Source organism: Rhodotorula toruloides (assembly GCF_000320785.1).
Source record: "Rhodotorula toruloides NP11 unplaced genomic scaffold Scaffold30, whole genome shotgun sequence".
NCBI classification, from domain to species: domain Eukaryota; kingdom Fungi; phylum Basidiomycota; class Microbotryomycetes; order Sporidiobolales; family Sporidiobolaceae; genus Rhodotorula; species Rhodotorula toruloides.
Window position 1 is genome coordinate 195844 of NW_015622990.1, and position 13115 is coordinate 208958.

Genomic DNA, 13115 nt, shown 5'->3' on the forward strand with positions numbered 1-13115 from the left:
AAACCCCGCTCGAGGATCAGAATCAGAGCTCAGCTACAGGTGCGCCGCGTTTTCTGGAAGACACTGAGGACCTGCTTCGCTCGTTCGTCCTGGCAGGTTGCGCTGACAGGTGGCGCTGACAGGTCTTGCCCTCCGTATAGCACACTCACAACGATGTCTGCACCTCCTCGCAAACGACCGCGCACGTCGCCTCCGCCCGAAGGTGCGCAGCCGCCTGCCCAGCGCCTAGCGACTGGCGAACCATCCTCAGCAGCTCCTTCCATCCCCTCCTTTCCTGCCGTCGCTTCCTCTCCCGCTACCGCTCCAACGCCGAGCGCCTCCCTCTCCATCAACCCACCCTCGTACTATCTCTCCACCCCCGCACCCACCTTCCAGCTCCCTCACCACCTAACCTCCTTCTCCTACTCTCCCACCCGCGAACTCCTCCTCGACCCATCGAATAAAGACGACGCATTGGCTTGGTATCGCGAACCCAGGATGGGGAGCGACTTGAATAAGGGTTTCGGGGAGGCGGTTTGGAGGAATGGAGTGGTGGATGAGGGGTTGGATGCGTTGGTTGATACGTGCGTCCCCTCTTTCACCTTCTTGGCCTCTCACTGTTGACCTGGCTGACGATGACGGGTCGACTAGCTTATCAGCATGGGCCGCACGCGACTCCACTGGCGGAGCAGACGACGTCCTGAGCAAAGTGTCGGTCATCACCTGGCGAGGAATGATGACCAAGCTGATGCTCGCGGTGTACGAGGCGGAGAATGCTGCGAAGGGACGAAGGGTCGATGGGTGGGAAATGAATGCCATGGTGCTGGACGTGCGTTGCGCGAGACCTCCAATCGACGAGTCTATTGCTTCGAGTAGTCCCAGCTGATGCGAGTTCACGATTTGCGACGCACAGGGTTGTCTCTACATCGAAGAATCGAATCCGCCCTCCAAACTGGCCGCCAAAGCCGCCTCGGAATCATCCAACGCCCTCGCCTCATACTACGGCTACTCGTTCGAATCCTTCTGCACGACCTCCTCTTCCTCTCCCTCCGCCGCTACGGAAGAGTTCAGCGTACCGAACACGAACGTCCAGTGGTGCAGCGTCGTCAAGACTTCTCTGGGCGAGTTCCGCACCATCGTCGGGGGAGAAGTCGATTGTGTCCGACCTGGAGCGGACAAGGAGCGGATAGGGACGAGGGACTTTGTCGAGTTGAAGACCAATCTGGTGATTCAGAGTCAGAGGGATGAGGTGAATTTCGAGAGGTGCGCAGGCGACTTTCCTTCCCCTCTTCGGGATTGAGGGACTGATGGGCCTCGTGGGGACAGACACAAGCTCCTCAAGCACTACGTCCAGTCCTGTGCGTCTCCCGTCTCCCTTGTCTTTCTCCTCCCGCTGACGAAAACCGTCCACACAGTCCTTCTCGGCGTCCCAACCGTCACAGTAGGCTTCCGCACCCGCGCCGGCCACCTCACCGGCCTACAAAGCTTCAATACGCTCGACATTCCTCGCCTGTGCGTCCGCTCCCTCCCCTGCCTTCCTCGCTTACGGAACTGACGATGGATGTGGAACAGGGTGAGAGGGAAACCGCATGCGTGGGATCCAGGCGCTTGTCTCGCCTCCGCCCGCTCGCTACTGTCCTTCATCCACTCGACTATCTCCTCCCACCCTTCCACCCTCTCCGCAGACGAGGACTACCCCGTCTTCCGCCTCACGTTCGACCCCTCTTCTCGCGATGGCCCGCACGTCCGCCTGCGCGAGTTGAGTAGGGAGGAAGTCCGGGTGGAAGTGCTGGGAGCGAAGAGGGAGGAAGAGAGGGTCGGGTTCTTGCTGAGGAGGTGGGTGGAGGAAGTGAGGGAGCGGAGAGGGAGGGTGGGGGAGAGGCAGTGAGTCCAGGCCGCTATTCTCTGGTTTGGAGAGAGCTGATGGTGGAGGATGAGCAGGAACGAAGCAAGACCAGCGACGAACGGTACTCCCTCCTCCTCCGCCCCGTCAACTCGGCCGCGCCCATCGCCTCCTCCTCCTCCGCCCGCTCCTCTCGACCCGCAAGTCCCAACTTTGCACCCCTCTCGTCCCATCCCTCCCCCGCCGCCTCCTCCTCCAGCTACGAACGGATCCAACGGGAGCAGCTGCGGAACGAGTGTGCGTCCACCCGTAACAGGCGTAGCGGCGGGGTTGAAGCGGTAGACCCAGTGCGAGCGCGTGTAAGAGGGTGTTTGAGCAGTTGCAGGGGTGAAAGAGCGATGTGAGCGAGAGATTGCTGTCGTCGACCAACATGAGGAGAGGTCGGGTTCTGGCTTGGTGCGGTCGGGAGAGGCGCCGTCGACAGCCATCTCTCGAGCGAGTCCTTTTATGTTATGAGGCTGCAGTGTACGCCTTCGGAAGCGTTGCAGCGAGGAGTGAGCGGGTGCTGTCCAATCCGCTTCGCTCCGAAGTGCGGCGCAACATTTCTCGCTCGCCGCTCTCTCGCTCTCTTCACCTCGCCACCTCCTCCTTACCACACACTAATACAAAAGTACGCTCCATCTACACGCTCACAACACACCGCAAGCTGACCCAGCCCTCGCCGCGCGCAGTGGGATTCGAGTCCGGTTCGTCCCTGCTCGACACACCCACGACGACACCCAGCCTCGCGCGTGTTGACTGACGCCTCGTTCGGTGCACAGGTGACGCCGCCAAGGGTGCCAACCTCTTCAAGACCCGGTGCGTCTCACTCCTCCTCCCGCCAGAGCGCTACACGACGAGCGCCACCCCCGTCTGCGCACGACCTTCGCGCATCACCGCATCGCATCGCAAACTGACTCTCGCTCGACGTTCGCCGCCGATAGCTGCGCGCAGTGCCACACCGTCGAGTCCGGAGGTGGTGCGTCCCTCTTCTCTTCTCTTGCGCGCGCGGAGGGCCGGCAGAGGGAGGACGCCGAGCCCGCCGCGTCGCCCAATGACGGCACGCACAGATGCTGATCCGTCTCGCTTTGCTTTGATCGCGACTCGCAACAGCCAACAAGGGTTAGTCCGCCGTTGATCGTTTGCGCGCGAGAGCGAGGAGCGGGACGATCGGGTCGAGGAGGATGCGGACGGCGAGAATTGGCGGATGTTGGAGGATCTGGCAGCGAGGGACAGACTGCGCTCGCTCAGACGGCGCAAGAGGAGCCGACGAACGAGGACTCGTGGGCGATGTCGGCGATCGTGGCGGATTGAGCGATGGCGAGACTGTCTGAGGCGGACGCGGTCGCATGGTTGCGTGTTTCTTCTCCCGTACCGTTCGCTGACGTTCTCCTCGTTGCGCCACGTTCAGTCGGCCCTAACCTCCACGGTCTCGTGCGTTTCGCGTCCCTTCGCCATTGGCTCTCGGAATACCTCTCGCTGACCTTGACCTCCCTTGCTCTCCCAGTTCGGCCGCCAGTCCGGCTCGGTCGAGTCGTTCTCCTACACCGAGGCGAACAAGAAGGCCGCCGTCCACTGGGACGAGAACACTCTGTTCGACTACCTCGAGAACCCGAAGAAGTACATCCCCGGCACCAAGATGGCCTTTGCCGGTCTCAAGAAGGCAAAGGACCGCAACGACCTCATCACTTGGCTCAAGGAGTCGACTGCCTAAGCGCCCAGGCGTGTTAGGTTGATGGACGGTTCGCCAAAAGAGGGAGACGAGAATCATATCCTACCCCCTAGACTTCTTCTGACTCTTCTTCTCTGATTCGGTTTGCCCTCGACAAACGAACAACACACCTTGTTGCAAAGCACCCTTCTCACCCCATTTCAGCGCGTCGCTCAGCGTCATCTGCTCCATTCGTCGCCGCTTCTGCGTTCCTCTGCCCGTTCGCTCCGCTCTTTCTCCTTATCCCACGCGCTCACTCCTCTCAGCGCAATCTAGCATGCAGCGTCAACGCTCCTCAGTCGAGGACGCACATGCTGCCCCCCGAATGAACGAATCAGAATGATGTTGCGCTTCGTCGCCTCTCTCGCCGACTCGTCAGTAGCATAGGTCTCGCACGACTCCCCGAGATGGATGAGGCGCAACGCCCGGTAGTTTTGGTTGCAAGGACAGTCACAGGTCAACCGCCTCGGTAAGCGAGAGCGGCGGGTGGAGATCTACAGAGACACGCGCGCGAGAGAGAGGAACGAAGCGAGAACCGAAGCGAGAGACTGCTCACGCCGTAGCGGACGCAGGCTCCGCTCCCTCGACGCCCGCCTTGGCCCCATACGCCCTAGCGATCGCCGTCCCGGTCGCCTCGGCAAGACTCTTCGCCGCTCCCTCGACCGCCGCAAGCGCACACATCGTCTCGAGCCTGCTGGGCTCCTTCAAACCCGCACGGACCTCGTCGTCCGTCATAGGCAGAGGAGGGAGACCCTCCCTCGCGCGCTGCTCGTTCTCCAAGCGCCTCTTCGCGACAGCCGGATGGGTGGCCTCGAGTCGGGTGCGGTCGCGCGCGAGCTGGCGCGCTTGGAACGAGAGAGTCGAGAGGTGCGCTTGGTGAGTCTCGAGAGAAGAGAGGAGGTGTTGGAGCGGTTGGGTGAGCGGGGCGGGGGTGTGCGACGATTGAATGTGCGACGAGGACGAGGGGGAAGAGAGGGAGAGGGGGGAGAAGGTGGGTGTCGACAGGGGGGAGGTCGGCGACGAGGAGGTCGGCGCGGTGAGGGTCGAGAGGAAGGCGGTCAAGAGCGCGGACGAGTGGACGGTCACGGGCAGCTCCTCGAGGATGTTGGTCGGAACGAGCTTGTGCTGGATCAGGCTGCGGACGGGCGAGCACGTCAGCGGAGTCCTCGCGGACGAGCGAATGGCGACGCACCTAGCAGTGTCGAACTTGCCCGAGCGGTACGCGTCGATGAAGGCCTGCGAGAGGCGGTACGCCTTGAGGCCGACAGCACCCTGCGTCGCGCTCGCAATGTCTGCGCATGCTCACTCCATTAGCTTTGCGCGTCTCAGAGGTATGATGTCCGCACGCACCGTAGACAAGCGCGATGCCCTTCCCGCTCTTGTTCGCCTCCCCACTGGGCAACTGCACCGGTCCCTTCTGCCCAACCACGCCCGCGCGGTTGACCGGCTGAGCACGCTGGAGGCTCCCGACTCCGCCGCCGGACAATTGTGCGCCGACAAGCGCCTCGATGAAGCCGCCCGTGGCGAGGACCTGGCCGTTGTTGGTCGAGGTGTAGAAGCCCACGACTGAGGCGTCGGCGTTCAGGTCCGACATGCGGCTGACGAGCTGCTGGGTGTACTTGGTGGCTGCGTGGTTTCAAAAAGCCGACAAGCGTCAGTCCGACTGTACGAGCGAACGGATGCAGCGGGTTCTGCGAACGCACCAGCCTTGACGCCCTTACTCTCGTCCTGTCCGTCCGACGGAGGTCCACCAAACGTTCCAGCAGGCAACCCAAACGCATTGCTGACCTCGAGGGTTCCGTTCGAGTCGATTCCGAAGAGCTGGCCGACCGCGGGCGAGAAGGTGACGGTCGCGTTCGAGGTGTTGGCGGGTGCGGGGTTGACGGCGTGCGACTCGCGAGAGTGCTTGATGATCTTCATCAAGGCCTGTGTGCGGGATCAACCGAGTCAGGGGAGCTGTTCCGCAAGCGAGAATGGGTGGTTTGCCCCGTCCATCGCTCCGACAGATGAGGGGGATGAGGCGGGAGTCCTCCAGCGCTAGACCAGCGTGCCGCCTCCCAGAAAGTACACACTAGCACTCAGAGGAGCAATGCACTCCTCAGCATGCCCCCGCAAGCCTTGTGTAGCGCGTCCATCCGAAGAAAGGGATCCTCTCCATCGCCGTCTGTCCGCCCTCCTCGCCCTCTGCGCGCCCGTCCCGAGTCCAGAGTAACTCGCCACGCACCAATCCATCGACCCTGACGCGCTCGACACGCGTCTCTGCGAGCCCGGCGTCGAGCAGCGCTTTTTGCCTCTTCGACTCGTGCTTTGGCTGCACCTGGGGCTCGTCGATGACCTCTGGCGCGGGTGCGGCGATGGATGCGAGGGTCTTGGCGGTGCTCATGGTCGCCGTGTGTGTCAGCTGTGAGCCTGGAGAGGGCACGAGAGCGAGGCTGAGCGGCGTGGTGAGCGCGAGCTGGCGGTGGAGCTGTCCTGCCTAAGTCCCGCAACGGGTCCTCACAACTGCTCAGATTGCTTCGCTACTTGGCCAGTAAATCGTGCAATACACTCGTTAGAATTTCGAGTACACTCGCCAGTCACTCTGCGAGGGTGCGAGAGGTGGACCCGGCAACTCGTCTCGTCCGGCTTCTCCTCCTCGCTCTCCTTACCGCTCTCACTCTCCCTCTGCAGCAGCGATGACCGTCTCAGGCGCACTCCAGCACTGTGTGTACACTCCCAGACTCACCCGCGAACCCACTCAGCTGACCGCTCACTCGCGCGACTCGCAGACGAGGCAGGACTGGTCGCCAACGCATCCCGCATCGCCAGCATCGAGTCGACCCTCCGAACACTCACATGGTTCCTCCCAGGCCGATTCCAAGACGCCGAAGTCGCATCCGAAGGGCGTGCGGCCTCCCATCTCGCTCTCTCCTCCCCACACACCGCTGACCTTTACGCATCGCATCGCCGCAGTCTACTCGGTGCTGAACTTGATCAGCCTCTACCACGACTCGATCCTCCACCGCGCCGTCTCCGCCCTCCCTGCTCCGCTCCGCCCGCCCTCGTCCTCCCACACCCGCTACACCCGACACTTCACGACCCATTCAAAGCCCTACAACCTCCTCGCCCACTCTCTCAGCGTCGTTCAGTCGTTGGAGCTGTTGCTCGAGATGGTGGCGCGGAAGAAGAAGGGCCGCCAAGGAGCGGAAAAGACGGTCATTGCGATTGAGGCGCTCAAGGCCTTGCTCAGGCTCGGATTGATGGGCGCGACGCAGGGACGTACGGGCGTCCAGCCTCCAGTCGCAGAGAGGGAAGTCGATCCCGGACTGCTGGAACTCAACCGGGAACGACTTGCGCGGGTGAGGCGGGCAGCGCAAAAGGACGGTTCAGAAGCGACCGCTGCTCCGAAGCCTCAGAGCGCAGCCGACGTCCTTCTTCGCCAAGAACACGGTCAGACGGACCTCGAACTCGGGATGGTGCAGGCCGAAGTCGAGGAGAGCGAGTTCTGGACTGGCGCGAGGACGGGGTATGTGAGGCCTACGCTTGCGTCTTTGCGACGCGAGGGCGGGGACGCGGCGGATCCGTTGGCGCAGTTTGGTGGTGGAGTGGGCGCGCGGACGAAGGACGCAGGGAAGGAGTACTTGATGAGCAGGGTGTTGACGGTCGAGGACGTCAAGCGGCCGCAGGACTTGGTCGCGAAGGCCAAGGGCATCAAGCGAGTCGCCGAGATCATCTGGATCCTCCGACCACTCATCTACGGTGCATTTTCCCTCTCTTCAGCCCCCTCGCGCTCTCACTGACTCTTGCGCGCGCAGTCCTCGCAATGCGCAAATATGGCCGGCGCCATACCCTCCCGTACCTCCTCTCGCTCTCGCTCGAATACCTCGCCTTCTCCCTCCGCTCCACATCGACAACACGCCTCGCGTCCGACAAGGCGAGCGGGCCGATGCTTCCTCACGCGACACCGAGCGAGTTGGAGAGACAGGAGACGAGCAAGAGGGGAAGGATGTTTTGGTGGTACTTGCTGAGGGGACCTGTGTGGGAGAGTTGGACCAAGTGCGTCCACTCCCTCTCTCTTCTGCGTGAGCGCGGACTGACGAAAGTGGACCGGCAGGCCGCAACTCGAAGGTATGGCACGCAGGTTCGAGGACAAGCCCGTCATTGGATTCGTCGCGACGCTGCTGCACGACTACGTTCCCCTAATCGACGAGTACTACTACTGTGCGCTCATCTCGCGCTCCCTTCCATCTCCCTCGGCTGACACGATCCTCGGCCTGCCACGCAGACACGGCTTGATCCCCCCGTCCCGCCCCGTCCCATGTACTCGTTCGCCTGCGCTGTAGTGTACCCTGAGTATCTCGTTGTCGTGCCCGGGCTGTCTGGTCGTCGTTGTAGTCTTGTATTGTCTAGCACCTTGACTCGCTCGCTCAGGAATAGCAAGCTCCATCTAACTCCGTCACCACGGGAATCACGGGGGTACAGGGTGGACGCAAACATGCTAGTCATGCACAGAGAGATGCGACGCAACCGCTTCGCTCAGCCGCTACAACTCGCCACCTCGAATCGCGTTGATAACCCGCTCATCCACGTCGTTCTTCCCTCGTTCACGCTGGCCCTGAGCTTGGGGCAGCATGTCCTCGACTCCAAAGTGCGGCATTGGACTCGCCTCTTCCCCTTGACCGCCGTTCAAGGACGCCTTGATAGCCTCCGCCTCGCGAGTCGAAGTCGGTCGTCCGAGCGCTCCTCGCGCGTCGTCGGCGCCGTCGGTGGAAGGGAGAGGCGTCTCCGCAACGTGCTTCTCCAGCTCCGAGACAGGCTGGACTTCGACCTCCCTCGGCGCCTCGTCCGCCATCAAACTCGCCTTCTCCCGTCCCGACAACCTGAGTGGCTCGATCTCGACCAACGGAGCAGACAAGCTCGCGCCGCCGTCTCCTTCGATGGTCGTCTTGCTCGCTAGGTCGGGCTTGAGGTTTGAGGGAGAAGTGAGAGGCGGGAGTGGCTTGGAGGGGAGAGGGGGGTCGTCGAGGCCCGAGTCTGATTTGTCCGGGACTGGAGGCTTCTCCCCCTTCGTCGCAGATAGTCGATTCTCCTTCTTCCGCCGGAACTCGGCATCCATCTCCTCCAACTCCCTCGCCAACTTCTCCAGTTCGTCCTCTCCCACTTCGTCCAGCCCTTCAATACCCTCCAACTCGTCCGCCTCACCGGCTTGGTGCAGCGGCCGATCTGGAAGCGGGCGGACGAAATTGACCTTCTCGAGCTTAAGAGGCTCGGTTGGTGAGTGAACGGGGTCGAAGTGTTGCGTCGCAGAGGAAGCGAAGGAGAACCCTCCGCCTTCCCCTCCTTTGCTTGCCGTGGAGTCGAGTGCGGAGGAAGTAGAGGGCGTCAAAGCGGATGAGAAAGTCTCGCCTGCTTCGATCTCGCGCGCTAGTTCGGCGAGTTCGGAGGCGGAGAGGTTCAAGTCGGCGAAGTCGTCGATGGAGGGTTTGGGTTTTGAGGAGGTTGGAGCGGAGGGATGAGAGGTGAAGGTGGTTGACGGCTGGGCCGAGGGTGTAGAGTCGGATGGAGCGGCGGAAGAGCCGGATGTTGAGGCAGGGAGAGGAGCGGCCGGCGAGTCTAGTCGCAGGAACTGCCGCAGTTCGCCAAACTCGACGCTGCGCGGGGAGATGAGCTGTCAGCGTTCGTCTGCGAGCAATTGTAACCTCGCACGCACGCTTCGTCAAGATCCTCTATTGAGCCGACTGGCTCCCCGTCAACCAGGATGCATGGCAACTCGTTCTTCCCGCCGTTCTTTCTCTTCCACATGCTCTTGGCCGCCTCGTCACTCGCGACCTGTCCCACGAAAGCCAGGTGAGCAAGAGCGAGCGCATCGAAGAGCGAGGGAACGCACATCATGCTCGCGGTACGAGACCCTCGCACTCGTCAAGCACCGCCTGACTCGCTCGTGTCTGCCTCGGATGGCCGGATTGGAGAGGATCGAAGTGACGAACACGTCGATGGAGGGCGCCATGGCCGCGTTGTCGTGTGAGCGATGAGGATGATGTGGGGGCTGGAGAGGGAGAGTGGGAGGGTGAATCGAGCTGGTGGGTGGTCGCAGGAGCAGATCTGGACTCTCAAGCTGTCTAGCAGTGTGTTCGAGTTCGTCCAGCTGGTTCGAGCGTGGTGAAGGTGGTCAAGGGGAGCGACTTCATCAGCGAACGACGTTGGCGAAGAACGGCTCACTTCGACTAGCCGAGACTGCTTGTTTGCCTTCTTGGCCTTGCGTTTGAGCACCCTCAATAGCATCTACCGAGTCCGCGCCTCTCCCGAGCTCTTGACACGACCTCTACCCACTTGCCCGTCGACCCTCCCGACCAGCTTGTACTCGACCGGACGGACAATAGCCGAGACGGAGCACTGGCCGAGATGACGAGCATCCTACGAAGGGCACACAGCTGGGTGATCTGGGTCGGAGGTGCGCACTCGAAGCATGACATGCTCATCCACTCGCTGAACCTGACCCTCTCTTGCAGTCGCCTACATCGCTTTCCTCGCCTCTCTCGCCTTCGAGCCAATCCAGAACGCCTTCATCTACCTTCACCACGTCCGCATCCCCCTCGGCGTCGACTTCTCTCGTCCCGAATCCGTCGGTTTCGCGCCTGGCAAGGTCCGCCCTTTCAACTTGACGACGAGCGATGGCGTTAGGCTGGGCGCGTGGCACGTCCTTCCGCGGGATTTGTACGAGGAGGCGGTCGAGAAGTACGGTGTGCCCGAGGAAGGCCCTTTGCCGAACGAGGTGTTTGACGCGGCGCTCAAGAGCCCGAAGCATCCGACGGTCGTCTACAACCATGGCAACGCCGCGACGAGGGCAGCAGGGAACCGAGTTCGCGTTGCTCGCCACATGAGCGACATGTACGCGAACTTCGTCATCTACGACTATCGTGGCTTTGCCGACTCGTCTCGTACGGCGCCGTCCGAGGAAGGCCTGTTGACGGATGCGAGGCGCGCGTTCGACTACGTGTACAAGGACAAGGGCGTGCCAGCGAGCAGGATTGCGGTCATGGGACAGTCTCTCGGGACGGGAGTGAGTGCTGGAATGGTGGCGAGGCTTGCGGAGGAAGGTGCGTGACGGGCTGTCCCTCTTCCGTGCGCCGGCTTGCGCATTTCGAGTCGCGCTGACTTGCACTCCCGCAGGCATCCACCCTCGCGCCCTCATCCTCGTCGCGCCCTTCTCATCCGTCGCCTCCCTGCTCGAGACCTACAAGCTCGGCAACTACATCCCCATCCTGTCGCCCCTTCAGCGCTTTCCTCGCCTCCTCGAAGGGCTCCTTCGCCTTCTTCGTACCCGCTTCGACACGAGGAGCGTGATTGACGTGCGTAGGCAACTTCAGAGTCTCCCGCACGTCTTCGCTGACGCAAACGGCGACTGCTCACTCTTCTCGTACCTCACACAGTCCATCCGCTCGCCTATCTTGATCCTCCACGCCCACAACGATCCCGTCATCCCGCTCTCGCACACCCGCACCCTCGCAGAACACCTCCTTGGCCCCCTCCTCTCGCAGCACGCCGAGTCGGACCAGAACGAGGCGCTCAAGTTGGCGAGGGGAAAGTTGGTGAAGGAGACAAAGGCGGGTGGATGGGGAGTCGTGAGCCGTTTCGAGAGAGGCGAGGGGAAGGGAGAGGTCGTTTGGGCGGAGGTAAGCCGCTCGCTCTGTCTCTTCTGCGTCTCTCGATCTTCAAAACCCGTACTGACGCGCGATGGTGCCGTGCGCAGGCTCTGAAGGGCGCTCACAACGAGATTGGAACCTCCGAGTACTCCGTCGAGCTGAGTGCGTCCCGATTCTCCCGCCGATCAGCTCGCACGGCCTGTCTGACGGCGTCGCTCATCGCAGTCAAGAGCATGGTGCGTCCCGGAGAGCCTTGAGTGTAATGCATCGCTGTGGCTTTGGTACGAACGAAAGAACCCCTCGTCTGAACGGCGTGGCCTTCTCAACCCGCCGCCTCGCCTCGCTGCTTCGGGCAGCGGCGCTTTCCTCCCACTGGCTTACTGAGCGTCGTGAATCCTGATTGGCGATCTTCAAAGTCCTCCGCTGCTGTCCGCGGACAGTGTGACGCTGCCGGGTCCCACACCTGCCCCTTTTCTCTTCCTTCTCCTCCTCACTCTCACTCTCTCGCTCGCACGTCACTCTAACCCTTGCTACGCACGCTTAAACAATGCCAACGATCGCTGTCATCGGTGGGACTGGCCAGCAAGGCTCGGGCGTCGTCTCTGCTCTCCTCGCCTCGACCGACTACTCCGTCCGCGCGATCTCGTCGAACCCGTCCTCGGAAAAGGCGCAGGCCTTCCTCAACACGCACAAGCAAGCCGCCCACCTCGGCCGCCTCACCATCGTCCATGCAGACCTCGCCAAACCGGACACGATTCGCGATGCGCTTCACGGGACGTATAGGGTGTTCTTCGCTTCGCCTTTCATTCCGGACGGGCGCGAGGACGCAGAGAACTCGGAGGAGACGAAACAGGGCAAGGGTGTCGTCGATGCGGCCAAGGTGCGCCTTGTCCCCTCCCGTTCTCTACCTCGAAACTGACTCTCGCCAGGACAGGCTGTCGGCTGCCACCACTTCGTCTACTCGGGACTCGGAAACATGAAGGAGACTTCCGGCGGAAAGTACACGCACTGCACGCACTGGGACTCGAAGGCGACTGTCGCCGACTACGCCAGGCAGAACCTCAGTGCCGTCACAGTCCTCATTCCAGGTGCACCTCGCTCCTGTGCTCGACCCTACTAGTGCCTTGAGTTGGCTAACGAAGCTCGAGTCTCGCAGGCGCCTTCTACAGCAACCTTAACTGGCCGTCCTGGACCCGTCGCGACCGTGCGTACCGTTCTCTCATCGTATTCAGTCTTTTTGGCTTACCCATCTCTCCGCAGCGGATGGTACCGTCGTCTTCTGCCTTCCCGTCAAGCCCGACGCCCAGATGCAGTACACGGACGAGCGTTTTGACATGGGCAACTTCGTTAGCGGTACGTCCAGCTGCTTCCTGTCAACTCCGTTGCAAAAGTTGACGCGTCGTTGGCTGCAGCTGTCTTCAAGCGCGGGCCGGGCATCACCGCCGGCAAGACTTACCCGGTCATGAGTCCCGCTCTCACGCCCGTCGAGATGGCCAAGCAATATCACGGCATCACCGGCGAGCCAGCCAAGTTTGAGCCGGTTCCGCTCGACGATGTTCTCAACTTCTTCAAGACGCATTCCGAGATGGGCGGACCGGGCGTCGCGAGGGAGATGGAGGATATGTTCAAGTCCGTCTCAATTCCTCCGTCCTCTCCCTTTCCGAGCTAACGACGCTACTCTCACTGTGCTCGCCCGCAGTCACATCAATGACGTCCAGCCCGGCACGACCTGCACGGGAACGATGAAGCCCGAGGACGACCACAGCTTCCAGGATCTCGGCGTCAAGGCGACAACTTTCGAGGCGTGGCTTGAGAGGACGGGCTGGAGGGTGGGTGGGTCGATGGGCAAGTGAGCGCGACAGCGGCAACGGCGGACAAGTGGCGAACAGCAAACGCTTGCAACGACCTTGACAATCCTTGT

At 61.9% G+C, this 13115-nt stretch overlaps 7 protein-coding genes across 7 annotated transcripts; 5 read left to right on the top strand and 2 right to left on the bottom strand.

Moving 5' to 3' along the window:
* Positions 1–153: 153 nt before the first annotated feature.
* RHTO_05207 (RAI1-like domain containing protein) lies at positions 154–2164 on the top strand (the record flags this gene model as incomplete). Its single annotated transcript, XM_016418869.1, has 7 exons — positions 154–563; positions 631–808; positions 893–1242; positions 1306–1337; positions 1395–1491; positions 1552–1863; positions 1921–2164. The coding sequence occupies 7 exons, from the start codon at positions 154–156 to the stop codon at positions 2162–2164; spliced, it is 1623 nt and encodes a 540-aa protein (XP_016270379.1).
* Positions 2165–2491: 327 nt separating this feature from the next.
* RHTO_05208 (cytochrome c) lies at positions 2492–3575 on the top strand (the record flags this gene model as incomplete). The annotated part of the gene is made up of 7 exons (XM_016418870.1): position 2492; positions 2554–2568; positions 2644–2680; positions 2806–2840; positions 2975–2983; positions 3273–3295; positions 3369–3575. Coding segments are annotated over 7 exons (327 nt in total).
* A 549-nt stretch (positions 3576–4124) lies between these two features.
* On the bottom strand, positions 4125–5955 carry RHTO_05209 (eukaryotic translation initiation factor 3 subunit 3; the record flags this gene model as incomplete). Its single annotated transcript, XM_016418871.1, has 5 exons — positions 4125–4707; positions 4765–4864; positions 4923–5198; positions 5276–5498; positions 5797–5955. 5 exons carry the CDS (start codon positions 5953–5955, stop codon positions 4125–4127), a joined length of 1341 nt encoding a protein of 446 aa, XP_016270381.1.
* A 292-nt stretch (positions 5956–6247) lies between these two features.
* RHTO_05210 (peroxisomal membrane protein pex16) lies at positions 6248–7847 on the top strand (the record flags this gene model as incomplete). Its single annotated transcript, XM_016418872.1, has 6 exons — positions 6248–6275; positions 6341–6457; positions 6525–7310; positions 7367–7607; positions 7666–7772; positions 7837–7847. 6 exons carry the CDS (start codon positions 6248–6250, stop codon positions 7845–7847), a joined length of 1290 nt encoding a protein of 429 aa, XP_016270382.1.
* Positions 7848–8094: 247 nt separating this feature from the next.
* RHTO_05211 (uncharacterized protein) lies at positions 8095–9558 on the bottom strand (the record flags this gene model as incomplete). Its single annotated transcript, XM_016418873.1, has 3 exons — positions 8095–9202; positions 9262–9380; positions 9439–9558. 3 exons carry the CDS (start codon positions 9556–9558, stop codon positions 8095–8097), a joined length of 1347 nt encoding a protein of 448 aa, XP_016270383.1.
* Positions 9559–9953: 395 nt separating this feature from the next.
* RHTO_05212 (abhydrolase domain-containing protein 12) lies at positions 9954–11451 on the top strand (the record flags this gene model as incomplete). The annotated part of the gene is made up of 6 exons (XM_016418874.1): positions 9954–10002; positions 10061–10648; positions 10722–10900; positions 10982–11224; positions 11302–11356; positions 11420–11451. 6 exons carry the CDS (start codon positions 9954–9956, stop codon positions 11449–11451), a joined length of 1146 nt encoding a protein of 381 aa, XP_016270384.1.
* Positions 11452–11741: 290 nt separating this feature from the next.
* On the top strand, positions 11742–13047 carry RHTO_05213 (NmrA family transcriptional regulator; the record flags this gene model as incomplete). Its single annotated transcript, XM_016418875.1, has 6 exons — positions 11742–12074; positions 12129–12282; positions 12351–12398; positions 12455–12547; positions 12607–12823; positions 12894–13047. 6 exons carry the CDS (start codon positions 11742–11744, stop codon positions 13045–13047), a joined length of 999 nt encoding a protein of 332 aa, XP_016270385.1.
* Positions 13048–13115: the final 68 nt, after the last annotated feature.